This window comes from Rhinopithecus bieti, unplaced genomic scaffold, assembly GCF_001698545.2.
Source record: "Rhinopithecus bieti isolate Rb0 unplaced genomic scaffold, ASM169854v2 scaffold_15776, whole genome shotgun sequence".
Lineage (NCBI taxonomy): Eukaryota > Metazoa > Chordata > Mammalia > Primates > Cercopithecidae > Rhinopithecus > Rhinopithecus bieti.
Window position 1 is genome coordinate 2,186,105 of NW_016808836.1, and position 27,478 is coordinate 2,213,582.

Sequence of the window (27,478 nt, forward strand, 5' to 3'; positions counted from 1 at the left end):
TCCNGCCTAGCTCTAGAGCCCGAGGGAGACAAGCTGTGTCATCCAGGAGCTGGTGGGAGGCGTGATGAAGCCAGGAGCCTGGGGCGGCCAGGGCAGATGCCCACGGGCTCTGCTGCCTGCACCCCGCCCACACATGGGCTAGAAGGTCCTGCGGCCCAGTCTTTTGAACACGCTCACAGTGCCCGCGTGGTCCATCTGGGCACCAAGGCCCTCGCTGGAGCTGCTCCCCCGGGGCCCCACCAGAGTCCTCTTAATGGTGACCTTGACTTCGGCTGAGGACTTACTCTTGGTGCTGGTGACCTGGCTGTCCTGGGCCTCGGGCACAAGGGTAGCTGCGCCCAGTCTCTTGATGATGCTGACTTTAGACAAGGACTCCGGCTTCCTCTCAAGCCCGGACCGTGAGGAAAGCGCCAGGCGCCGCAGTGTCGGGGCAGCGGCCGTTGTCGCTGAGCTCGTGGCCTTGGCTTTGACAGTCAGTGCTGGCTGGGGACTGGCCTTGGCTGGGCCCCGTCCTAGCTTCTTCAGGACCCCGGCATACTGCAAGACAGAGCTGCTGCTGTCATTGTCGCTGTCCCAAGCCAGATCCTCGTCCGTTTCTGGGGTGGCCCCCAGGCGGCTGAAGACTCCTGTGGGCTGTGGAGGTCAGAGACAGGATGAATGAGTCACTGAGTCACTCAACACACATTCATGGAGAGCTGTTTCCTCTGTGCCTGGCCTCCTGGGACTCACAGTTGGGAGAAACACCCATCACTGACACCCCAGATAGTGGCGAGAGCCACGAAGTGGGGAGTCCAGGGGACTGGAGGAGCCCAGAGGAAGTACCTGACCTTCCTAGAAGTTCAGGGAGGACTCCCTGAGAGAGGGGACATCTGAGCTGGAAGTGGGTCTAATAAAGAGGGAAGAGGATGGGAATGCCGCACAAAGGGAAGGTCATTTGCAAGGTCAGTAGGTGGGCATGAGTGGAGATTAATCTGGTCATTCACTCCACAGATATTTTGAGTCCCAACTCTATATTGTACCTGGTCCTAGGCCGGCAGTGCTAGGGACACAGTGATGACCAAGACAGCCTCAGCTCTGCCCTCATGGGGCTCACAGTCCAGTGGGGAAGACAGGCTTGGCATCAGAAATGATACAAATAATTCTGCAAGAACAACAGTAACGCCTTCTAGACGGAGAAGGAGAGCTGGAGGGCAGAAGATAGGGGTAGCTCCTCATCAGTCCAGAGGAACTTTCCCTGAGGCACCAACTTTGAAGCCAGGCCCTCCAAGATGAATTAGCAAAGAAAAGAGCATGCGCTTTGCCCTGAAGGCAGGAAGCATAATCCTATGTATTGAGCACTCACTATGTGCCCAGTTCTTCATAGGGCTGGAACTTCCAGCCACATGATCCCGAGTGTTCTCATCCTCCTCATGGTAAGATTCTTGGAAGTGAGCAAGCCAGAGTTGCTGCACCCTGTGGAGCAGGGCACTGGCAGGCAGAAAACACAGCTGGGGAGCTCTGCAATAGTTCACCAACAGGCACCACACACCCCAGCACCATGCAGGGATGATCTTAACCCTACAGCCATCGTTGGAGGTGGGTCTATACAGATGAGGAGGCGGAAGTACAAAGGACCTAAGTGACATGGCCAAAGTCACGGAGTCAGGCCCCTGTGGGCTTCAGGGTGTACTCTGAACTACACACCATGCCTGGGGCCTGTGGAACTGCAGGCCGTGGCAGGAAGTGCAGGCTGCATCATGGGCACAGTGAAAAGCCTCTGCAGGGCTTCCAGTTGGGGGACAGGCCCTGTCCTGTGGGCTGCACACACTGCTGCTGTGGGGATAGGGGGCTGGGGTCCATGGTAGCTGTGCGAGACCATTCAGGAGGCTATCGTCCTATCCGGACAGGGAGAGGTGGCAGAGGAGGAAGAGTAGAGTCATCAGACTCACGGACAGACTGCAATGGGGAGGGCAGGCAGCCCTCAGATGGAGGCCCAGGAGAGGACTAACTTGGGGAAAGACGCTAAGACCAGTTGGGGACATGGTGGGTGGGAGGCATCCAGGAGTCACTGGACCCCCAGGGCAGGAAATTGGGAGAGAAGCCAGGGCAGAAGACAGATAGGAAAGCCGCCAGTGCAAAGCCAGGAACTGAGGCTGAAAAGGAAGGTTAGATGGCCCTGGGCTGAGTGAGGTCGAGATGTGTTAAGAGTCAGGAGCACCGCTCAGGGAAGACAAGAGCTCGCACGCCCAGGATCGCTCCCCCATCCCCACTCACTTTACTCCCCGTTGTAGTGTCTGCCTTGGTCTCAGCGCCGAGGCGGTCAAACACAGACGTCCTGTGGAGACCTGGGAGGGAAGTGAAGCCATCAGGGAGAGGCCCTGGTGGGCCAGGCCTAGGCTGAGCTCTGTACAGATACCAAGGCAGCCCAGACACCAGTAGCTCTGGGACAGGCAGGGCCAGACTGTGCTGAGTTGGGTGTTATGTCTACACTGTTGGCTCACACTGACCTTAACCCAGCCCTATCTGGCTCGAGTCAAATGTGGGAAAGACCAGCTACAACTGGCAGATTCCCTACACCTCAGCACTAGCTCATGAATTATGTGCACAGGAAGAGTTCTTAGTCCCTGCATGTTCCTTTCACTTCTTGGGGTCAGGGACCTCTGAGAGAATCCGATGAGCAGTAGTGCCTCCTCCCCTAAATTATAACCTAATAGCCATCAATAGAATGGTTACTAAATTATGGTATATAAATACTCTGGAAATAATAAACAACCATTAAAAAAAGAATGAAGAAGATCTACCTGCATTAATATGAGAAGATCTCAACAAAAAAGTTACAGAACATGGGCCAGGTGTGGCAAGGTGCACCTGTAATCCCTTTGGGAGGCTGAGGCAGGTGGATCACCTGAGCCCAGGAGTTTGAGAACAACCTGGGTAATACAGTGAGACCCCATCTCTAAATATATATATATATATGAACAAAAATGTTATAGAACAGGTCAGGAGTGGTGGCTTATGTCTGTAATCCCAACACGGTGGGAGGCAGTGGTGGGCAGATCATATGAGCCTAAGAGTTAGAAACCAGAATTTAAAAATTAGCTGGGCATGGTGACCCAAATCTATAGTCCCTGCTACTGGGGAGGTAAGGTAGGAACCCAGGAGGTCGAGGCTGCGGTGAGCCGTGTTTGTATCACAGCACTCCAGCCCAGGCAACAGAGCAAGACTCTGTCTCAAAAAAAAAAAAAGAAAAGTTAAGTCCAGGCACAGTGGCTCACGCCTGTAATTCCAGCACTTTGGGAGGCCAAGGCAGGTGGATCACCCAAGGTCAGGAGTTTGAGACCAGCCTGGCCAACATGATGAAACTCCATCTCTACTAAAAATATAAAAATTAGCCAGGCATGGTGGCGCGCACCTGTAATCCCAGCTTCTTGGGAGATTGAGGCAGGAGAATCGCTTGAATCCAGGAAGCGGAAGTTGCAGTGAGCCGAGATTGTGCCACTGCACTCCAGCCTGGGTAACAGAGCAAGACTCTGTTTCAAAAAAAAAAAAAAGTTGTAAAACAATACTTAGATTTTAAACACAAATACTATTTGTGTTTAAAAAGGAAAAACTAGGCTGAGTGCAATGGCTCACACTTGTAATCCTAGCAATTTGGAAAGGTGAAGCAGGCAGATCACTTGAACTCAGGAGTTCGAGACCAGACTGGGCAACATGGCAAAATCCCGTCTCTACAAAAAATACAAAAATTAGGCGGGCGTGGTGGCCCGTGCTTGTAGTCCCAGCTACTCGGGAGGCTGAGGCAGGACTACTTGAACCTGGGAGGTTGAGGAGACTGGAGTGAGTCGACAAGGTGCCACTCACCGTAACCCAGCCTGGGTGATGAAGTGAGACTCTGTCTCAAGAAAATAAAAACTAAAACTAAAAAACAAAAAACTGCCTATATATGTGTATATGTACGTACATAGATGCTGGTCTGGAAAGGTTAACAAGAGACGGGGATATGGGAGTGAGGGAAAAGAGTTTGTTTTTACTGAATATGTTTCTGCATCATCTGAAAGTGCTGGAGTTACAAGCATGGGCCACTGCGCCCAGCCTTTTTGATAGAGACAGGGGCTCACTATGTGGCACGCTTGAACTCCTAGGCTCAAGCAATCTTCCCACCTCAGTCTCCCAAAGGGCTGGGATTACAGGTGTGCATCACCACGCCCAGCCAAGAGATTATCTCTGTACTCCAAGTCACAAGGCCTAGCTTTGGACTCTATCTCCACTCATCTCCTCTGGCTCATAGTAATGGTGCCACTTTGGGATAACTACCCTTGGCCAAGCACAGCCACTCATTTTACAGCAGGCTATCACTCCATCCTTGCTCCTGCCCCTTAGGGAAGAGGTGCCAAGGAGGCCAGCTACACTAACTGCAGGATCAGAGGGCAGAGGTGATATGTTTCCCTCCTCTGTGGCCACCATCACTATTCCCTTGGCCTATGGCTCCTGCATCCCCATTAAAGCCTGCTTCTCAGCCACTTTTTTTTTTTTTTTTTGAGACGGAGTCTCGCTCTGTCGCCCAGGCTGGAGTGCAGTGGCCGGATCTCAGCTCACTGCAAGCTCCGCCTCCTGGGTTCACGCCATTCTCCTGTCTCAGCCTCCCGAGTAGCTGGGACTACAGGCGCCCGCCACATCACCTGGCTAGTTTTTTGTATTTTTTAGTAGAGACGGGGTTTCACCGTGTTAGCCAGGATGGACTCGATCTCCTGACCTCGTGATCCGCCCGTCTCGGCCTCCCAAAGTGCTGGGATTACAGGCTTGAGCCACCGCGCCCGGCCCTCAGCCACTTTAAGATATGACGGGCCCTGTGTGATGCAGAGGGAGGGACATGGTCCCCACAGGGAAGTGTGCCCCTGATAGGCCAGCAGTACCTTTTGCAGCCTGCTGCTGCTCCAGGATCTTGCGGGTGCGGGGTGTGGTGCCTTTGGGCATGTTGATGACGTACTTCCCCTCCATCTCAGCAGTGACCCGGCGCCGCTTGGCAGGAACAGCCAGGCTCTCCTCCTCCCGGCAGGCCAGGGCTGCTGGGGGAATAAAGCAGGGGTATCAGCACTCTTTGAGATAAAACGTTCTCTCAGGATGGAGGCTGGACACTAGGTATCCTTTATCTCCACACATTCACGACTGGAATCCCTTATCTTCCCAACCACCCACATCACCACTGACCAAACCACTGAGAAACTCAGGTCTGCACAACATGAGGTCACAGAAGGTGCTCAGAATCCCCAGGTCCCCAGGCTGTGGCAGGCCTCCCAGGCTTTCTGTGGCTGTGTCCCTGTTCCAAGCAGGCTCCTGGCCCAGCCCAGCCCATGTCCCCTCGGATGGGGAACCTGCTAGGTGGTGGAAAGGTTCTAGAGCTCCAAGCAGGCAGTGCTTTATGGCTGCACTCACTTTTCAACAAGTACTTGAGCTGTGTGTAGACTTATGAGTGGTGGATTGTGCATAAGTTACACCTCAATTTAAAAAATGAATCCCCCCAAACGTGGTAAGGGTTAAAAGAGCCAATTGCTCCCAGTATCACCATCTTCGCAGTACTTTGTTACACTGATTTTAACTTTTTTTTTTTTTTAGACCGAGTTTTCGTTCTTGTTGCCCAGTCTGGAGTGCAATGGCACGATCTCAGCTCACTACAACCTCCACCTCCTAAGTTTGATTCTCCTGCCTCAGCCTCCCAAGTAGCTGGGATTACAGGCATGCGCCACCACGCCCAGCTAATTTTTGTATTTTTGGTACACATGGGGTTTCACCACATTGGTCAGGCTGCTCTCAAACTCCCGACCTCAGGTGATGCACCTGCCTTGGCCTTCCAAAGTTCTGGTTCTACAGGTGTGAGCCAATCACGTCCGGCCTAATTTTTTTTTTTTTTTTTTTTTTTTAATGTAGAGACAGGGTTTCGTCATCTTGTGCAGGTTGGTCTTGAGTTCCTGGGTTCAAATGATTCTCCTGCCTCAGCCTCTCATAGTGCTGGGATTACAGGCGTGAGCCACCACACCAGCCTGATTTTAACTTTTTTGCTCATGGCACACAAATCAAAGGCCAGAAGAGGGTGAGGCATTTCCAAACCTGCAGGACAAAGGGGAGATTTTGTGATGGAGGTGCACAGGGCGCGATGGTAGTGGATGTCAGAAACATGAAGCGCCCTGGGCCTCAATTTCCACATTTGCCTTATGACACCATGAAGTCATTGTTGTGGGGATGGGTCCAGCAAAGGCATAAGAGCATGGTGGATGGAAAGGCCTGGGAGCCCAGGGACTGCAGGCCCATTCCCAGCTCTCTAGCTGAGACCTGGAGGAGGACAGAGGCCAACATGGAGCAGTCTGGGGAGGAAGAGTGCTCAGGCCAAGCGGTCACCAGGGGCAAAGGCCCCATGATGGGAAGGAGGCTGGAGGGGAGCAAGTGGGCATGCAAAGTGGGGCGATGCAAGAGATGAATCCACATGATGCAGGGCCCTACAGACCGTGTGCGGAAGATGCCCTTTATTACTGGAATAATGGGGAGCCCCAGAGAATTACAGCCCAGGGGGTTACAGGATCAGACTGAAGGGTTTCAAGGATCCCTTGGCTGCTAAAAGGAAGCAAGAGGTTCTTTACCTTTGACCCCAGGCATCAAGCACAAAGCTGGGCACAAGCTGGGGGCTCGGTGAACACTTGTTCACAAATCCTGAACTCCTGAGTGAGAAGGCAATGCACACATGCCTCAACACACCAACTCAGGTGCTTCTGTCCATCCTCCTGGGTGGGGTATCACCACCCCCCATGCTACAGATGTAGAAAGTGAGGCTCACAGATGTATGGCAACTTGACCAAGTTTACAGAGGTGATTCAGGTTCAAATAAATGCTTTGTATACCTTGTGGCCTTCAAAGCACCTTACAATATCGGAAGCATGACCCCCAGCACCTCCTACCAATCCATGTTCCCTTCCAGCTCCTCCTACCATCTGCCCATGTTCCCTCACCAGTGGCCTTGGCACTCTTTGCTGCCATCTTGTTGGACACAGTGACCGAGATCTTGGAGGTGCTGGTGTCTGGGCGCCTGGGGGGTGTGCTGGGTGGGGAGTCATGGTTCAGGCTGTTGGTGATCATTCGGGAGGCAGCTGTGGGGAGAAAAGGAGAGTCCAGTGGGGTTGGGGCCTGGAAGACAGGCCTCAATCCAGCAATCTCAGGGTCAGGATGGAGAAGGTGAGGCTTGGGACTCAATGAGGTCAGCAGGTGTCACCTGTGGCTGCACGGTCCTCATGATGGGGATGCTTGGGGGCAGGGTGGGCTGCATCTCCCCAGGAACTAGCCCTTCCCTCCCTACCCTGGGAGTCTTTCCTGAGGCTCTAGACCACACTAGTTCCCATCACACCTCACCCATCAGTCACCCAGCCTCGTGCTGAGTTCACTTCGCCCCTCCCAGAGCTGCTTCAGCTATGCTGGTCTCCAGGATCTTCCTCACCCAGCAAGCAGGTGCCTCCTCAGGGACCCTGCTGTTCCTTCTGCCTGGCATGCAGTTCCCCGAGCACAGCAGGATTGCTGCGTCTCATCATTCAGGCCTCCTCTCTGATGGCAACTCCTCAGAGAAAACTTCCCTGACTACCCCATTAAAAACAGCACCTCCTCAACCTCTATCACCCTTACCCACTTTCATTTTCTTCACAGCCCTTACAACTGCTTGACATTAAACTCCATTGGTTTACTGGTAAACTCACTCACAAGAACGCAAGCTCCATGAGGAGGCCGTGTCTGTTTACTGCTGTATCCCAGTGCCTAAAGTGGTTTCTGGGGACAGGCACAAGGGCGCATGCCTGTAATCCCTGTACTTTGGGAGGCCAAGGTGGATGGATCACTTGAACCCAGTTCAAGACCAGCCTGGGCAACATGGCAAAATCCCCTCTCTACCAAAAATACAAAAAAATTAGCCAGGCACAGTGGCATGTGCCTGTAGTCCCAGCTACTCAGGAGGCTGAGGCAAGAAGATCACTTGAGCCCAGGAGGTCAAGGCTGCAGTGAGCTGTGATCGCACCACTGCACTCCAGCCTGGGCAACAGAGAGAAACCCAGTCTCAAAAAAAGGAGAGAAAAAAAAAAAAAGAAAACTACATTAAACCATCACAGACCATTTAACAAAACGTGACCCCCAAGTACCCATCACCCAGGTCAGGCATCAGGATGTTATTGGAACCCAGAAGTCCCAGGACAGATCCCTCCCTATCAGACCTCCTCCCTCTCTACAGGAATAAATTCTTGGTGGTGTTTTTTGTTGTTGTTGTTGTTGTTGTTGTTGTTGTTGTTGTTGTTGTTTGAGATGGAGTCTCACTCTGTGACCCAAGCTGGAGTGCAGTGGCGCGATCTCGGCTCACTGCAAGCTCCGCCTCCCGGGTTCTCAGCACTCTCCTGCCTCAGTCTCCCAAATAGCTGGGACTACAGCTCCCCTCCACCATGCCCGGCTAATTTTTTGTATTTTTAGTAGAGATGGGGTTTCACTGTGTTAGCCAGGATGGTCTCGATCTCCCAACCTCATGATCCGCCCGCCTCGGCCTCCCAAAGTGCTGGGATTACAGGCATGAGCCACCGCACCAGCCAGTTCTTGGTTTTCAGGCCTGTTCTTTCTCCTCTGTTAATGATATACCCCAGCGCTTCTTCAGACATCTCTCAGGTTGGATGGGAGGCTTTATGTCTAGTGGCTGCAAACTCTTTGGCTATGCAGAATCTGTCCTGTGAGAGCCTTCATTCGCAACACTCTTTACCTAGCTGAGTGCAGTAAGATCAGGATTTTCTGCTATAAAAAGCAAGCTGTTAAGAGGGCTCTGTCTCTCGTGCCGTACCCAGAGGAAAATGTGCAGCTGAAAAGATGTCAGGAATGTGATGCTTTATTGTCATGACAGGCAAGCCCCATTTGGGTGGCGGTTAAGCAACCAACTCTGTCTTTACTCTGCTGCATCTGAGTTGCAGTCAAGATATCAGAGTACAAAGAACTGTTCTCTTTCCCCCTCCTGACAGACACACATTCAATGTTCTAAAGTGTGTAAAAGTGATCTCAGGAATGTTGCTTTTGGAGTATTCTTCCCACCCCTTTCCTTCTTTGCCTGTTTCCCCTTCTCATTTACTTATTTTCATTTATTTTCTCTCGTCTTTTTTTTTTTTTTTAGACGGAGTCTGGCTCTGTCGCTCCTGTCTGGAGTGCAGTGGCACGATCTCTGCTCACTGCAAGCTCTGCCTCCTGGGTTCACTTCACTTCATTCTCCTGCCTCAGCCTCCCGAGTAGCTGGGATTACAGGCGTCCGCCACCACGCCCGGCTAATTTTTTTGTGTATTTTTAGTAGAGACGGGGTTTCACCATGTTAGCCAGGATGGTCTCCATCTCCCAACCTCGTGATCCACCCTCCTCGGCCTCCCAAAGTGCTAGGATTACAGGCGTGAGCCACCGCGCCTGGCCCTCTTTTTTTTTTTTTTTTTTTTTTTTTTTTTGAGACAGGGTTTCACTCCGTTGCCCAGGATGATGGAGTACAGTGTTGCCATCATAACTCACTGCAGCCTCAAAGTCCTGGGCTCAAGCAATCCTCCCACCTCAGCCTCCCAGGCCTCCCACAGCTAATTTACTAATTTTTGTAGAGACAGGGTCTCACTATATTGCCCAGGCTGGTCTCAAATGCCTAGCTTCAAGTGATCTTCCCATCTGGGCCTCCCAAAGTGCTGGGATTAAAGGCATGGGCCACCATACCCAGTTGAAAATTTCACTTACAAAGATTTGAAAGACTGGTAAAACTAATGTGTGCTGTTAGCGATCAGGGTAGTGGGTACCCTGGAGATGATGTGGTGGCTGGGAGAGGGTACGGGGGGATTCTGGCAGGCTAGTCATGTTTCTGTTGCTGGATGTGGGTGCTGGCTACATGAGTGTTCCGTCTGTGAAAGGTACCCACTGTACTATTATGATTGAACCCTTTTCTGAATGTATGTTATGGAGGAGCATTGCAGAAACGAACCCTAATTTGCTCAGCCTCTTTACATCTACATCTTTGGGTAGGCCCTGCCCACAATGACTCTGGACTTCTCCATGTAACTTGCTTTAGCCAACAGGATGAGAGCAAATGTTGTGCAAGCAGTGGCTTAAGAGGTGCTCTGCACACTGGGGCTAGCCCTCTTTTGCTGCTTTTAGGAACCCTGCAACCACCACTGTAAACAAGCCCAGGCTAGCCAGCTAGATAATTATGGACACAGCCAAGTCACCCTCTGGGCCCAGATAACATCAGGACAACCATCAGATATGTGAATACGGCCATCAACCTGGCTTCAACCTAGCTGCCAGGTGACCATTAAAATCAGCTGAGCTGGCCTAGAGCAGAACTGACCAGACAATCCATAAAATCATGAGAAATAAACACTCATGCTTTAGCAAGGCATAGTGGCTTGTGTGTGTAATCCCAGTTATTCAGGAGTCTGAGGCGGGAGGATCACTTGAGTCCAGGACTTTGAGGCTACAGTGAGCTATGATTGCACCACTACACTCCAGCCTGGGCAACACAGCGAGACTCCCATCTCAAAAAATGAAAATACATGTCTGTGTTTTAAAGTACAGTTTTGGGTGGCTTATTTATCAGCAAAGGAAAGCTAATGTGTATATTAAAATTTAAAAGTTTACTTTTAAAAAAGGTATTGGCCGGGTGCGGTGGCTAACAGCTGTAATCCCAACACTTTGGGGGACCAAGCCGGGTGGATCACCTACAGTCAAGAGTTCGAGACCAGCCTGGTCAACGTGGCAAAACCTAGTCTCTACTAAAAATAACAAAAATTGGCTGGGCATGGTGACAGGCACCTGTAATGCCAGCAACTCAGGAGGCTGGGGCAGGAGAGTCACCTGAACCCAGGAGGCGGAGGTTGCAGTGAGTAAAGATCATGCCATTGCACTCCAGCCTGAGCAACAAAAGGAAAATTCCGTCTCAAAAAAAAAAAAAAAAAAAATGGTATCATATGGCTTTTAAAAACCAAAAATAGCCAGGTGCAGTGGCTCATGCCTGCACTTTGGGAGGCTGAGGCGGGTGGATCGTTTGAAATCAAGAGTTCAAGACTAGCCTGGCAAATGAGGCAAAACCCTGTCTCTACTAAAAATATAAAAATTGGCTGGGCATAGTGGCACACACATGTTATCCCAGATACTTGGGTGACTGAGGCATAAGAATCACTTGAACCTGGGAGGCAGAGTTTGCAGTGAGCTGAGGGTGCCATAGCACTCCAACGTAAGCAACACAGCAAGACTCTGTCTCAAGAAAAAAAAAAAGGTCAGGTACAGTGATGGCTCACGTCTATAAGCCCAGCACTTTGGGAGGCTGAGGCGGGTGGATCACCTGAGGTGTTCAAGACCAGCCTGGCCAACAGGGTGAAATTCTGTCTCTACCAAAAATACAAAAATTAGCCGGGCGTGGTGGCAGATCCCAGCTACTCAGGAGGTTGAGGCAGGAGAATCGCTTAAACTCAGGAGGCAGAGGTTGCAGTTAGTCGATATCGCGCCACTGTACTCCAGCCTGGGCAACAGAGTGAGACTCCATCTCAAAAAAAATAAAAAATAAAAAAATAAATACAGTCAATACTCATCACTCATAGATTCCATATTTACAAATCTGCCTACTCATTCAAATGTATTTGTAACCCCAAAATCAATACAGGCAGTGCGTTCACTGTCATTCACAGACACACGCAGGGAACATTTTGAGTCGCTCCAGACATGTTCCCAAACGAGGACAAAGACGGCATTGTCACCCTCTTGTTTCAGGTCCCGCTCTATAAACAAGTTCCTTTGCCCAGTCTACTCGATGTCATGAATGTGAACATTTTTCACACTTTTGTTGGTGATTTTGCTGTTTAAAATAGCCCCCTGGACGGCAGCGGTGGCTCACGCCTGTAATCCCAGCACTTTGGGAGGCCAAGGCAGGCAGATCACTTGAAGTCAGAGGTTTGAGACCAGCCTAGCCAATATGGCGAAACCCCGTCTCTACTAAAAATAAAATTAGCCAGGCGTGGTGGCAGGCGCCTGTAATCCCAGTTACTAGAGAGACTGAGGCAAGACAACTGCTTGAACCCAGAAGGCGGAAGTTGCAGTGAGTCAAGATCATGCCACTATACTCCAGCCTGGGCAACAGAGACTCCATCTCAATCAATCAATCAATCAATCAATCAATAAAATGGCCCTCAAAAAATATTTTACATCCACATCTTTGGGTAGGCCCTGCTGAAGTGCTGTCTGGGTTCCTAAATGCAAGAAGGGTATGATGTACCTGATCAAAAAAAATGTGTGTGTGAGATAAGCATCATGCAGGAATGAGTTACAGTGTTGCTGGCTATAAGTTCCCGGTTACTGAAATCAACATTATATATTAACTACAGTGCTTTTAAAAGGAGACACACATAAAATAAAGCTATATATTTGACTACAGGCTTGCAGGACCCTAACCTAGTATTTTCCATAGGAGCAAATTGCTCTGTATTTCGTCTAGGAGCTAAGAATTGACTAAGTGTACACGTTGACTTCACAGAACTTAACGACTACGGATGACAATTGACTGTGTGTATAGCCATTCACTACCCAGTTTATTTTTTCCCCTAAGAGAAGAGTAAGAGTGCCTCCGATGGCGTTGTTTCTACCTTTGCAAATTACGGGCAGGGATGGGATGGCCAGACGTGTCCCCTTCACTGACAGGGTAAAAGAATCAAGGAAAAGAGGCCAGAATAGTTAGGACTCACCACTAGTGCCACGGCGAATCTCGCCTGCAAGGGGGCTGGGGCTGCAGGGCACTGACTCAGTGGCAGCTTTGCACATGTCCTATAAAAAAAGAACAGGCACCTGGGTCACCACAGAAGAATCATGCATGGACCTAGAGATCTAAGCAACACCATAAGGATCAACACCTGACTGACAGAGAAGATTCTAACACATTTTACTCCTAACCATAAGAAAGCATCAGACACCTCCAAACTGAGGGACACTCTATAAAATATCTGACCAGTACACTGCAAAACTATCACGGTCATTGAAAAAATAGGCCAGGTGTGGTGATTCACGCCTGTAATCCCAGCACTTCGGGAGGCCAAGGCAGGTGGATCACCTGAGGTCAGGAGTTAAAGACCAGCCTGGCCAATAGTGAGACCCTGATCTCTAGAAAAATTAAAAAATTAGCCAAGCAGGGTGTCACGCACCTGTAGTCCCAGCTATTCAGGGCTAAGGTGGTAGGATCACTTGAGCTCAGGAGTTTGAGGCTGCAGTAAGCTGTGATTGTACCACTGTACTCTACCCTGGGTGACAGAGTGAGACCCTGTCTCGAAAACAGATGAAAGATGGCCAGGTATGGTGGCTCACATTTGTAATCCCAGCCTTTTGGGAGGCCAGGGGAGGTGGATCACCTGAGGCCAGGAGTTCAAGACCAGCCTGGGCAACATGGCAAAACCCCATCTCTACTAAAATTACAAAAAATAGCTGGGCATGGTGGCGCATGCCTGTAATCCCAATCACTGGGGGGGCTGAGGTACGAGAATCTCTTGAACTCAGGAGGTGAAGGCTGCAGTGAGCCAAGACAGCATCACTATACCCCAGCCTAGGCAACAGGGTGGAATTCTGTCTCAATAAAATAAAATATGAAATGAAATGAAATGAGAAATGAAAAATGAAAAGAAATGAAATGAAATGAAATACAATAAAATAAAATAAAAGAGGCCAGGCACAGGGTCACATGCCTATAATCCTAGCTACTCAGGAGGCTGAGGTGGGAGAATCACTTGAACCCGGGAGGCAGAGGTTGCAGTGAGCCGAGATCATGCCACTGCACTCCAGCCTGGGCAATGGAGTGAGAACCTGTCTCAAAAATAAATAATAAACAAGTGAAGGAAGGGAGGAAGGAAGGAAGGAAGGGAGGGAGGGAGGGAGGGATGGAGACAGTGCCTGGCAGGTCACAGCAAGTGCTTGGTGTTAGCTATTATATCAATCACTTAATGAGTCCAACACTCTAGGTCTGGTGCTCAGGGCCACGTATACTATCTGGTAGGTGGCCATAGCCACACTAGCAACAGGCTGTGTGAAAAGCCCATTTCAAAAAGATCCAGGAAGGTGGGTCACTGTAAGTGGAGGTGTCAAGACTGGAACACCCAGGCTGTGAGCCAGGCTGCCATCTGGGTCCCACATAGGAAGCTGCTGTCCTGGAGATAATAATTATCACAAGGAAGTTGTGAAGCAGCAATAAGTTATCATAGAGGGACCCGAATACAGGCAGTTTCCACTGTGCTAGTACTTCACATAACTTAATACTCACAACCAGGGCTGGGCACAGTAGCTCATGCCTGAAATCCCAGTATTTTGGGAGACTGAGGCAGGAGGATGGCCTGAGCCCAGGAGTTCGAGACCAGCTTGGGCAACATGGCAAGACACTGTCTCAAAAAAAAAAAAAAAAAAAACAACCACCCTTCAAGATAGGTTTGTCTCTCTATTTTTTTTTTTCTTGAGACGGAGTCTCGCTCTGTCGCCCAGGCTGGAGTACAGTGGCACAATCTCAGCTCACTGCAAGCTCCACCTCTCGGGTTCACACCATTCTCCTTCCTCAGCCTTGCAAGTAGCTGGGACTACAGGCGCCTGCCACCATGCCCAGCTAATTTTTTGTATTTTTAGTAGAGACGGGGTTTCACCATGTTAGCCAGGATGGTCTTGATCTCCTGACCTCGTGATCCGCCCGCCTCGGCCTCCTAAAGTGCTGGGATTACAGGCATGAGCCACTGCGTCTGGCCAGGTTTGCCTCTCTTTCACAGATGCAGAAAATACAACTCAGAGAGGTTGGGCCATGTGCCCAGTGTCACACAGCAAATGGCCAAACCAGCCCTGGAACCTGGATCGGCCTGCCTCTGCTTCCAGGCCTCCCATTGGCTCTGCAACTGACCCTCCACCGCCATGCCAAACCCAGAGACAGAGGGGCTGGGCACAGCACCCACCTGACGGTGCACCACTTTGGCATGCTTGAGAATGGCGATGATGTCGCCCACCACGGTCACGCCCAGCTCATTCATGATCTCCTTATTGAGATCCAGCAGCATGCTCTTCTGAATCCTACAGGGGAAGGTCAGTGGTGAGGCCCCAGGGTGGGCCAGTCAGCTCCCCACCACCCCATCCCCAAGTTCTGCCTCCTCACCTATTATCCACAAACATCACGGCATAATTGACAGCAGGTCCTGGAGGAATGCCGGCTTCCTTAAAGAACTGGATCCACTCGGAAGTGGCTGTGGGGTTGGACAGGGCTCATTATTCACACCATCCTCTTTAGAGAATAGCATTAGCAAAACCACAATCACAGCAGCTCCCACAAATTAAATGCTCATCCCATGCCAGGCCCTGTGTGGAGTGCTCCACACACACATGAAGGAACTGAGCCTTCCTGACCCTATGAGTTAAGCAGTATTAAGACTCCCCTGAGTTGCCAAGGAAAATGAGGCAGGGAAAGGTTGGGCAACCCACCCCAAGCCACAATGCTAAACAAGGGACAGAGCTCCCAAACCCTTACCACAGCCTTTCTCCTTACAGCTCCACCCCGCCCCAGGGCTGGCTCTCTGCATCACTACACACGCTGGGCCCATGACTGATGCAGGGTAACTGGGACTCTGGGTTCTCTGCTCTAGTCCCCATCAGCCAGCCTAGGCCCAGAGGATGACAGGATCCACAGGTCATCCTCTGTGATGGAAAAGAAGCATCACAGAGCCACCCCATGAGCCTTGGCAAGCCCCCTACCCGCCACAGTAGCAAACCTCCCTCAGAGAGAGGCACAGAAGTTACTAACATGGACTTCGGAGCTTGGGTTCGAATCCTAACCCTGCGATTTCCCTATGGAGGGACTGTGGGTAAGTTAACTCTTGGTGCCTTGGTTTCCTCATCTGTAAACCCGGGATAACAGATTTGACAAGTGTTAACCCAGCATTTGGCAAAGGACAGGTCCTGTCCTATGCACTGGAGATACGACAAGGCACAAGATGAAGTCCCAGCCCTTGTGTAGCTGAGATTTTAGTGATAACAGCACCAGTGTCCTTGGGCCACTGTGCAGACTCAATGAGAAACTCCATATAAAAGGCTTTAAATGATGCGTAACCCAGAGGATATCCTCAAACCATGTCAGCTATTATTATTATTATTATTATTATTATTACTATTACTCCCATCACCACTAAACACAGAGCCACGGCCAAGACCAGGCAGACCCCACCTATGAATTTTATTCTTTCTAAATGTTCTTGGCTTCTTGGTGGGTTTGACCCTCAAACTGACCCCAGCCTGCCAGGCCAGGAGGTAGCTAAGATCACTGATTCAAAGCAGAACTTTTTTTTTCACATTTTGACATCTCCGAAACTAGGATCTACTTCATGACTGATGTTGTGCCATGGTTTAATTAGCAAACTGTTTTTCTTTCTCAGTATATCCAACAATCCATGCTATTTTAGAATAGAAGCAACCTGTTATTACCTCACCCATTTTGCTTTTAAGACAATAGAGACTCAGAGCAGGGAAACAGACACACTGTGGGTCAGGTGTTACATGAGTGGCAGTGCGGGGCTCCAGTGAAGCCCCATGGGTCACATCTCCAAGGAGGCCCCTGCCCAGCCAGCCACAGGCCAGTTACCCAGGGTGCTGATTGGCCCTTGGGGACTGAGGCTGGCGAGGAGCTCATGTCCTTAGGATTTCCTCCGCCAGGCCACAGGAAAGGGGTACCATTTCCCTATATTGCACAGGCACTATCCACCTGCTAAGCCATAGGGCCCTGGGTCCCACTGGCCAGAAGCATGCATCTCTAACTATCAAAAAGCACCACATAATGATTCCATGTATATGAAATGTCTAGAATAGGCAAATCTAAAGAGAAAGTAGATTAGTGGTTGCTAGGAGGACGGGGAAGTGACTGCTAATGGGTATGGGGTTTTAATTTTTTTGAGACAGGGTCTCCCTCTGTCACCTAGGCCAGAGTGCAGTGGCACAATCATAGCTCACTGCCATCTTAACTTCCTGGGCTCAAGCAATCTTCCCACCTCAGTTTCCCAAGTAGTTAAACTATAGGCGCATGCCACCAGGCCTAGCTATTTTTTTGTATATATACACACACAAGTTACATATATATACACACATTTTTTTTTTGAGATGGAGTTTCACTCTGTCACCCAGACTGGAGTGCAGAAGTGCAATCTCGGCTCACTGTAACCTCCACCTCCGGGTTCAAGCGATTATCCTGCCTCAGCCTCCCAAGTAGCTGGGATTACAGGCACGCTCCACCATGCCTGGTTAATTTTTGTATTTTTAGTAGAGACGGGGTTTCACCATGTTGGTCAGGCTGGTCTCAAACTCCCGACCTCGTGATCCACACTCCTCGGCCTCCCAAAGTGCTGGGATTACAGGCGTGAGCCACAGCACCCGGCAATTTTTTATATTTTTTATAGAGACAGAGTTTCACCATGTTGCCTAGGCTGGTCTCAAACTCCTGGACTCAAGCAATTCACCTGCCTCAGCCTGCCAAAGTGCTGGGATTACTGGCGTGAGCCACAACACCCTGCTAAGGTATGGGGTTTCAAGAGAGAGTGATAAAGATGTTTTAAAATTGATTATGGTGATGGCTGCACAACTCTGTGAACAGAGAATATAAAAACCATCGAATTGAACACCTTAACTAGGTAAAACGTATGATAAATGAATTATACCTAAACTAAGCTGTTATTAAGGGGAGAAAAAAATACCACGTAGGTTGGAGGTAGCTTTCTGAGCCAAAGCCTGTGATTGATTAATTGACTGACTGATTTTAAGGTTAGTCAAGTGAAGTGGTGGGAAAGGAGAAGGAACAAATAAATCTGTAACTGGTTGTGATCAATTAGTTGTAAAGACCAATCAGTTCACAGGGACCAGCCAAAGCCTGTGAATTTAACCAAGAGATTACTGAAACCCCGTATTTGAGGAATTGAAAGAGTCCCCACATTCAGCACACACCATCATTTCATGTATTGCTAAGGAAGGAAAATATGCAGTCAACTAAACTGTCATAAGGCACCGGCAGTAAGATATACCCCTACTTCAGAAATGTTAAGTTCTGCAATGATGTGAGTCTTGGAATCAATGAGATGTGGCTTTTTGCACACACCAGGAGACACGTACAAGAATATGCACGGTAGTTTGTCTGTGATGGCTCCAACCCAGTAATAATGCAATATCCACTGACAGCAGCACTGATAAACACATGGTGGTCACTCTCAAGGTGAAATACTATACAGCAGTGAAAAGAAAGTCAACATAGATAACCCTTAGACATTATGTTGAGCAAAAGAAGCCAGATACAAAAAAACACAAGGTATGATTTCATTCATGTAATTTAAAAACCAAAGTCTATAGAATAGGAATGTCCCATTGATAACACAACTATAAAGGCAAGGAAGGCCAGGAGCGGTGGCTTACACCTGTAATCCCAGCACTTTGGGAGGCCGAGGCAGGTGGATCACCTGAGGTCAGGAGTTTGAGACCAGCCTGACCATCATAGAGAAACCCCATCTCTACTAAAAATACAAATTTAGTGAGGCATGGTGGGGCATGCCTGTAATCCCAGCTACTTGAATCGGAGGCTGAGGCAGGAGAATCGCTTGAACCCAGGAGGCAGAGGTTGCGGTGAGCCGAGATCACGCCATTGCATTCCAGCCTAAGCAACAAAAGCGAAACTCCATTGTAAAAAAAAAAAAAAAGTAGTTAAGGCAAGAAAAGACGTTCACAAAATGGTTTATTCCATATGGAGAAGGGAGGAGAGTGTGATTGGGGTAGGACTCTCATGGGGCTGACAATATTCTCTTTTTTTGATCTGGATGGGTAACAGGGTTTGGATTTTTCAATCTCCTTACAGAACTATAATGTACATGCAAAAAAAGTGCACAAGTCAATAGATCTTCCTAAATCAGACACACCTATGTAATCAGCACCCAAATCAAGAAATGAGATATTTCTAACACCTCAGAACCCCTTATATTCCCTTCGGAGTCTCTACTCACTCCTTCCCAGATGCAATCACCACCTGCTAACAAAATAGACTGATTTTGCGTGCTTCTATGCTTTATATGAATGGAATTATAAAGAATACAGGCAGCTAGGCGGGGTGGCTCCCGTCTGTAATCCCAGCACTTTGGGAGGCCGAGGCAGGTGGATCACAAGGTCAAGAGATCGAGCCCATCCCAGCCAATATGATAAAACCTCGTCTCTACTAAAAATACAAAAATTAGTTGGGCGTAGTGGTGTGCGCCTGTAGTCCCACCTACTCGGGAGGCTGAGGCAGGAGAATCACTTGAACCCAGGAGGCAGAGGTTGCACTGAGCCAAGATCGTGCTACTGCACTCCAGCCTGGTGACAGAGCAAGACTCTGTCTCAAAAAAAAAAGGAATACAGGCCAGGCGCGGTGGCTCACCTGTGTAATCCTAGCACTTTGGGAGGCTGAGGCAGGAGGATCTCTTGAGCACAGGAGTTCAAGACCAGCCTGGGCAACATGGTGAAACCCCATCTCTACAAAAAATATAAAAATTAGCTGGGCATGATGGTGCGTCCCTATAGTCCCGGTTACTCAGGAGGCTGAGATGGGAGGATCACCTGAGCCTGGGAGGCGGAGGGTGCAGTGAGCCGAGATTACACCACTGCACTCCAGCATGGGCAACAAAGTGTGAGACTATCTCAAAAAAAAAAAAAAAAAAAAAAGATCTACTCAGACTTTGCTTCTTAATTACTCTTAAAACTATACACATATATTTTATGGGCCAGGCATGATGGATCATGCCTGTAATCCCAGCACTTAGGGAGGCCGAAGAGGGCAGATCACCTGAGGTCAGGAGTTCGAGACCAGCCTGGCCAACATGGTGAAACCCTGTCTCTACTAAAAATACAAAATTAGCTGGGTGTGGTGGCACACGCCTGTAATCCCAGCTTCTTGGGAGGCTGAGGCAGGAGAATCACTTGAACCTGGGAGGTGGAGGTTGCAGTGAGCCAAGATCGTGCCACTGCACTCCAGCCTGGGCAACAAGAGTGAAATTCCATCTCAAAAAATTATATATATATAATATATTTTTCTACATTATAATAAATGTGAACATTTTTCAAAGCTACCAACTAATCTCTGTGCTTTAGCAATCCCCAAATACAGAGCTTAAGGCTTATGATAATAACAACACCTAAGGTTTGTTTAGAACTACGCCCAAGCTTTTACATGCTATAATCTCCTTAATCCCAGGACGTGGGACTCTCATTTCCATTTCACAGGTGAGAAAACCAAGGCTCTGTGAGGCCACGTGGGAGACCTGCTGGACTTCATAACCCACGTTCTTCACAGCTAAACTATACAGTCAGGAGAGAGATCCGGCGAGGAGGCAGGCAGGCCTCAAGCAGTTCCAGCCCCACCCTGCCACAGTCCTCAGAGTACAGCTGTTCCTGCCAGTGACCCAGCCCTCCCTCCCCACCCCATCGTCCCCACCAAGGCCATACCTCAAAAAGGGCAGTGGGGAGAGGGGGCCCTGGAGAGAAGGCCACAGACTCACCCATAGTCACGGAGACCATCGTCTCCCTGGCCCTGACACTGCTCCCTGGAGCCTGAAAGAGAAGAGAGGAGAGGGCCCATGAGTTGCTGCCGGCTGTGAGTGTTTGTCCCTCTCCTGTGCCTGTCTGCCTGCATGCCAGAGGAACGTTCCTGGGCTACAGGGTCACCGCCCAGGAATAGCCTGGAGCAGCTGGCAGGAAGTCAGCCTGGGACGGAGCTGCCACCACCATCATCGCTTGTGCCTGAGACAAGGCCCAGGGACAGCAAATGTCCACAGTTCCATTCCTACACACCCCAAAAGGTTGGCTGGAAAAGGAGTGCAACAGAAATAAGATACTTCTGGCCAAAACTTTAGCAATAAATACCAACCAAGCGTGCTGGCTCATGCCTGTAATCCCAGCACTTTGGGAGGCCAAGATGGGAGGATCAATTGAGGCCAGGAGTTGAAGACCAGCCTGGACAACATGGCAAGACCTGTCTCAAAAAAAAAAAAAAAAAACAGGCTGGTCCAAAGGTAATGAATTACCTCAATTGACTGTTCATAGTCCTTTACAGATGGAACTCCTTATTCTACTCTTTCTCCCTTTCTCACTACTGCACTTGACTAGTCTCCAAACAAACAAACCCAAAACCCTATTCACTGAGAACCTACTATGTGTAAGGCACTCTTAGGGATATCAAGGTGAACAAAGCCATGGAACTTAGCAGCTAGTTGGGTACAGGCGACGGGAGACAGAGAGTAAACAAGCCAAACAGTTAGTACAGTACATTAGGAAGCCTTTAGTGCCACGGAGAAGACATGGAGGACCTGGGAAGGGAGTGGTTGTAATTTTCAACAGAGTGATCAGGGAAGACCTAAAGCAACATTTAGAGAGCTAAAGGGAGGGAAGCAATGAGCCATGTGGTTTTACAGAGAAAAAGTGTTCCAGAAGAAGGTACAGCAAGTCCAGCGCCCTGGGCCAGTGGCTCATCTGGCATGCTGGAGGGAAAGCAAGGAGCCAGTGTGGCTGCAGTGGAGCGAGCAGGGAGGGCATTGGGAGGAGACAGGTCACAGAAGTGGTGACCTGATCAAGAGGCGTCCCAGAGAAGACATGGAAAACCAATTTTCCCTTACATTAGCAGATGGTAGAAAGGTGGTATTAAAGACATTTTAGCACCAATGGAGACTATCTCCATTAAAAGCAGTGTTGAATGGGAACTAAAGGAAGTAACTTTTTCATGTGCTGATTCAACGCTATCCAACTCCAAGATCATGGGGCCCACACTGTCCTGGCCAAAACTTCCTACTTAGCCCTCTGCCTCTTCCCTGACCCGGGTCCTCTGCCCTCTCCCCTCACTCTGCTCCCTTCTATCTACCGCAGCCCCCAGTACTGATCCTCCCTCACCCCTCCATGAGGTGCAGAAGCCCTCTGTCCCAGAACCTTCCTGTTTACAACCCCATAAAATCTGTCCCATCCCCTAACAGATTTTGATGGTATAATGGAGTGGTCAAGAGTAAGAACTCTGCAACCAGACTGTAGGGTTCAAATCCAGCTCTACCACCTATGAGCTGTGTGATCTCGGCAAGTGACTTCACCAGTCGGGCCATGGTGTCCCCATTTGTGAACTGGGAGGGTGCAAACATGACTTACCTTAGAGGACTGCTGTAAAAGCTAGATGAGTTTCTATGAATAAAAGCACTTGAGACAGTGCTTGGTGCCTACTAAGCACCCTGGAGGTGTTGTGCCTGGTCTCATCCTCCAGGCCTCCTTCCCCACACAGGTGCTTTGCCGGCCTCCCGTTTTTAGAGGATGTCACCTGTGCCTGGAATGCCTGTCTCCTCCTGGCAACCTCTCCTTCCTTCTGCTCCACTGCCATCTACTTCGTGACCTTTCCCTAAGTCCCCACATATGAGACTCTCTTCTCTATCCTCAGCATTGTTAATCTTGCCCTTCCCTGGCTTCTGCTCAATTTTTTTTTTTTTTTTTTTTTTTTTTTTTTTTTTTTGAGACAAAGTCTCACTCTGTCGCCCAGGCTGGAGTGCAGTGGCGTGATCTCGGCTCACTGCAACCTTCGCCTCCTGGGTTCAAGCGGTTCTCCAGCCTCAGCCTCCCGAGTAGCTGGGACCACAGGCACCTGCCACCACACCCAGCTAATTTTTGTATTTTTAGTAGAGATGGGGTTTCACCATGTTGGTCAGGCTGGTCTCGAACTCCTGACCTCAAGTGATCTGCCCACATCAGTTTCCCAAAGTGCTGGGATTACAGGCACCTGGTCTTCTGCTCAATCTCTTATTGATGAGTAAGACCACAGACATCACTCTGTCCTGTACTCAACACTCTTAGATCCAATTTCCCTTCTGAATTTTACCACTGGCCAAAGACAACACAGGCCAGGCACAGTGGCTTATGCCTGTAATCCCAGCACTTTGGGAGATTGAGGCGGGTGGATCACCTGAGACCAGGAGTTTGAGACCAGCCTGGCCAACATGGTGAAAACCCATCTCTACTAAAATACAAAAATTAGCCGGGTGTGATGGTGGGTGCCTGTAATCTCAGCTACTCCGCAGGCTGAGGCAGAAGAATCGCCTGAACCCAGCAGGCAGACGTTGTAGGGAGCTGAGATCGTGCCACTGCACTCTAGCCTGGGTGACAGAGCAAGACTCTGTCTCAAAAAAAGAAAAGAAAAGAAAATACAACATGCATCTCTCAAAGAACAGAGCATGGAGAGGTCTCAGTAAGTCAGACAGAACATCTCACAAACCAAGCAATAACTATGCATGAGGACCAGGGCCAAGCATCATGCAGATGCATCCCAACAGCTCAGTGAGTGAGGACTATTATTAGCCCTGTTTTTACGGATGAAAAACCCCAACTCATTGCGGTGCAGTCATTTGTCAAATGGCACATTTAGCAACTAACCTTATTGGGATTCAAAAACAAGTTTTTCTTGATTCTGATGCCCATGGAGTAACTCCCATTGCGTGTTTACTATGCACCAGGAACTGAGCATATACACATCTCAGTGACTCCTCACAACCAGCCTCAGAAAAATGGAAAAATGAGTCCCAAGTTACAGATGAGAATGGCAGGTCCAAGATCACACAGCAAAAGGCTGGGCGCAGTGGCTCAGGCCTGTCATCCCAGTACTTTAGGGGCAGGAGGATCCCTTGAGCCTAGGAGTTCAAGATCATACAGCAAGTAAAGGCAGCAGCAGGACTGGGACCCCAGGCAGTCCAATGGCTATGGTTCATGCCGATTGAGGGATTACTACAAGCCAGGTACTATGGTCTGTTTTTCAATGTCTCAGTTAATGCTAACCAGAATCCTTAAAGTATTGGTATTCTTCCCCAAGTGCTACAGACCCTACTGGATTCAATTTCCTCTCTCCACAATCCTAAAAGCCCATCTCCAACACTGACTTTCTGAATAAGGAAAGTTATAGTAACAGTCATTTTTAAAGAAGGCAGCTCCCAAAACTCAAGGAATTACCACATACCAGGCTCCATGTGCTAAGCCTTTAGAAGACCTGTATCCAAATCTCAATTTTACCACGTCCTAATCCTGACTCTGGACAAGTAGCTTAACCTTTCTGACCTCACTTCCTCAACTGCACCATAAGAATGGTAAGGCCGGGTATGGAGACTCACACCTGTAGTCCCAGCATTTTGGGAGGCCGAAGCAGGAGGATCTCTGGAGCACAGGATTTTGAGGCCAGCCTGGGCGATACAGTGAGACCCTGTCACTGTTGAAAAAAGGGGAAAAAAAAAAAAAAAAAGCCGGGCACGCCGGCTCATGCCTGTAATCCCAGCACTTTCGGAGGCCGAGGCGGGTGGATCACCTGAGGTCAGGGTTTCGAGACCAACCTGACCTCCTGGCCTGGCCAATATGGTGAAGGCCCATCTCTACTAAAAATACAAAAATTAGCCGGGCATGGTAGCACATGCCTGTAATCCCAGCTACTCGGGAGGCTAAAGTGGGAGAATCACTTCAACCCGGGCGGGGCAGAGGTTGCAGTGAGCCAAGATTATGCCACTTCACTCCAGCATGGGCAACAGAGCGAGACTCTGCCTCAAAAAAAAAGAAAAAGAAAAAGAAAGAAAAGAAAGGTGGCTGGGCACAGTGGCTCATGCCTGTAATCCCAACGCTTTGGGAGCCCAAGGAGGGTGAATTACAAGGTCAGGAGTTTGAGACTAGCCTGGCCAACATGGTGAAACTCTGCCTCTACTAAAAATACAAAAAATTAGCCGGGTGTGGTGGCTAATCCCAGCAATATGGTGAAACCCTGTCTCTACCAAAAACACAAAAATTAGCTGGGTGTGGTGGCGGGTGCCCGTGGTCCCAGCCACTCGGGAGGCTGAGGCAGGAGAACCGCTTGAACCCAGGAGGCAAAGGTTGCAGTGAGCCGAGATCACACCACTGCACTCCAGAGGTTGCAGTGAGCCGAAACTGCACCACTATACTCCAGCCTGGGCAACAGTGAGACTCCATCTCAAAAAAAAAAAAAAAAAGTGAGAGTACCCATTCCTGGCCAGCACGGTGGCTCATGCCTGTAATTCCAGCACCTTGGGAGGCCAAGGCAGGTGGATCACGAGGTCAGGAGTTCGAGACCAGCCTGGCCAACATAGTGAAAACCCATCTCTACAAAAATTAGCCAGGCATGGTGGTGGACACCTGCAATCCTAGCTACTCAGAAGGCTGAGGCAGGAGAATTGCTTGAGCCCGGGAAGCAGAGGTTGCAGTGATCCCAGATCGCACCACTGCACTCCAGCCTGAGCTACAGAGTGAGACCTTGTCTCAAAACAAAAATAAATAAAATAAATAATAAAAAATGAAAATAAAAAAACACCATCTCAAAATTAAAAAAAGGTTTGTTGTTGTTGTTGTTTTTGAGATGGAGTCCCACTCTGTCACCCAGGCTGGAGTGCAGCAGTGTGATCTCTGCTCACTACAACCTCTGCCTCCCAGGTTCATGCAATTCTCCTTCCTCAGCCTCCCAAGTAGCTGGGATTACCACCACCACGCCCGGCTAATTTTTTGTATTTTTAGTAGAGACAGGGTTTCACCGTGTTAGCCAGGATGGTCTCGAACTCCTAACGTCATGATCCGCCCGCCTTGGCCCCCAAAATGCTGGGATTACAGGTGTGAGCCACCGCACCCAGCCAAGGACCCATTCTTAACGGTGTCACAGGGATTAAACGAGTTAATAAACAGAGTCCTTAGAACGAAGATGCACAGCAGGTGGTAAGTGCGACGTTAAGAGTGCATCAAATACAACAAATCTTCAGTGATCTAGGGAAACAGTGGGACAGTCACTGACTTAATGCTAGTTGTATACAAAGGGTGAGCTGGGAACAAGTATAAGGACAACTTGATGGGGGTCGATGGGATCTGACAACAGGGAATCACACAGTACAAGTTCTGAACAGTATTCCTATTCAAAGGGAATACGTAGTATTCCTTTTTCGATTATCTTTCCATTTCAGTGTACAATGTAATGGGCTGCTCAGTTTCCATTGTATTTTACCTGAACTTTCCTCTCATGGCCAGCAATGCTAGTTTTTCATTGAAGACGGCAATGTGCCGGGCACGGTGGCTCCCAGCACTTTCGGAGGCCGAGGCGGGCGGATCACCTGAAGTCAGAAGTTCGAGACCAGCCTGACCAACTTGGAGAAACCCCATCTCTACTAAAATACAAAAAAATTAGCAGGGCGTGGTGGCGCATGCCTGTAATCCCAGCTACTCGGGAGGCTGAGGCAGGAGAATCACTTGAACCCGAGAGCCGGAGGTTGCGGTGAGCGAGATCGCACTCCAGCCTGGGCAACAAGAGAGAAACTCGGTCTCAAAAAAGAAGAAGAAAAAGAAGACAGCAATGCAAATTTGCCTTCTCAAATTAATTTACTGGGGAAAAAAATGCACTAGTCACGATCAAGAAAAAGAAAAAAAACTAATACTTCAGGACTCAGCAAAATTGGTCAAATAGTAAGTGGCAGGATGTCGATTTTCTCGGCTCCAGTCCTAAGTTTTTCCTATTGCTGTCTCTGAGCTTTCTGCCCCTACTTCCCTGGAATTTCCAGCTACACCAATGACTCTCAGAATCATTATCATTATAGTCCCAATCCGCGAGCTCTCACTGTGCCAGCCCCTCTGCTTAAAATCTCTACACACACACGCTTCGTCAGAATCCTCAAGACGACCCTATGATACTGGGACTATCTGCTCTCACTGTGCAGATGAGAAAAAAAGGAGTTCAAGGAAGCGAAGACACAGGCCCCACTGCCTCACAGTGGAGCGGGACTTGAACCAAAATCCGACGGCTTCCAAACCCAACAATTTTTCATACTAAGCGCAAACATCAATACTAACAATAATAGTATAGTAACGAAGTGAGCGTTATGCGGAGGCGCTGAGCTAAGGGATCCAACGTACACGACCTGACTTCTCACTCCCATTTATAAAACCGGTGATACAGTCAGATTGTAACCCCCATTCCACAGGGGAGGAAACTGAGGCTCAGAGAAACAAATCGTACGTCCGAAGTACAGCGGAGCCCGAACTGAGTCCAGAGCCCCGGACGCCACCCGTCCCTACCGCAACCGGCCCAGTCCCACCACCCCCGGCCCGCGCCTCACCTGGCCCACAGGGCCCGCGCCCACTCGCGCCGCCCGCCCGCCCTCGCGGCGGCGCCAACTGTCAGACACTCCACCCCCGGCCCGGGCTGCCCGCCCCGGAAGCACCCCCTCACCGCAGGAAGCTGAACTGACCCGCCCGCGGCCGCTCTAGCCCACCAGGCTGCCACCAGCGAGAGTGCGGCCATAACCGTCACGTGACCACCCACCGTCACCAGCAGGAGTGCGGGCGTATACGTCACGTGACCGCCCACCTTCGCCGGGCGCTCCCCTCAGCCTGTCGCCAGCGAGCGGCGCGGCCAATGAGAAAGGCG

The 27,478-nt window shown here is 49.7% G+C and overlaps 1 protein-coding gene across 9 annotated transcripts; it reads right to left on the reverse strand.

Annotated features, from left to right (window-relative positions):
* On the reverse strand, nucleotides 1–27,366 carry LOC108539064 (uncharacterized protein C19orf47). 9 transcript variants are annotated; one of them, XM_017887490.1, is made up of 10 exons: nucleotides 27,168–27,219; nucleotides 26,063–26,168; nucleotides 20,559–20,610; nucleotides 15,164–15,251; nucleotides 14,967–15,081; nucleotides 12,738–12,816; nucleotides 6,978–7,115; nucleotides 4,893–5,045; nucleotides 2,254–2,324; nucleotides 1–633 (listed from the first exon to the last, which is right to left on the reverse strand). In XM_017887490.1, the coding sequence occupies exons 3-10, from the start codon at nucleotides 20,575–20,577 to the stop codon at nucleotides 139–141; spliced, it is 1,158 nt and encodes a 385-aa protein (XP_017742979.1). In that variant the 5' UTR covers nucleotides 20,578–20,610; nucleotides 26,063–26,168; nucleotides 27,168–27,219; the 3' UTR covers nucleotides 1–138. The 9 variants fall into 9 exon arrangements, with proteins under 9 accessions (XP_017742979.1, XP_017742975.1, XP_017742976.1 ...); XM_017887486.1 differs by lacking the exons at nucleotides 26,063–26,168; nucleotides 27,168–27,219 and adding an exon at nucleotides 27,281–27,366; XM_017887487.1 differs by lacking the exons at nucleotides 26,063–26,168; nucleotides 27,168–27,219 and adding an exon at nucleotides 27,281–27,358 and having other exon boundaries at nucleotides 4,893–5,042.
* Between the last annotated feature and the right edge of the window lie 112 nt (nucleotides 27,367–27,478).

Bases quoted from the DNA above. Each gene is read 5' to 3' on its own strand.
- LOC108539064 (XM_017887486.1), bottom strand. From the start codon at position 27,352: ATGGCCGCACTCTCGCTGGTGGCAGCCTGGTGGGCTAGAGCGGCCGCG. The intron at 20,611-27,280 runs GTGAGGGGGTGC...CTTCTCTTTCAG, and splicing joins GGTCAGTTCAGCTTCCTGCG to GCTCCAGGGAGCAGTGTCAG. The intron at 5,046-6,977 runs GTGAGGGAACAT...TTATTCCCCCAG, and splicing joins AAAGAGTGCCAAGGCCACTG to CAGCCCTGGCCTGCCGGGAG.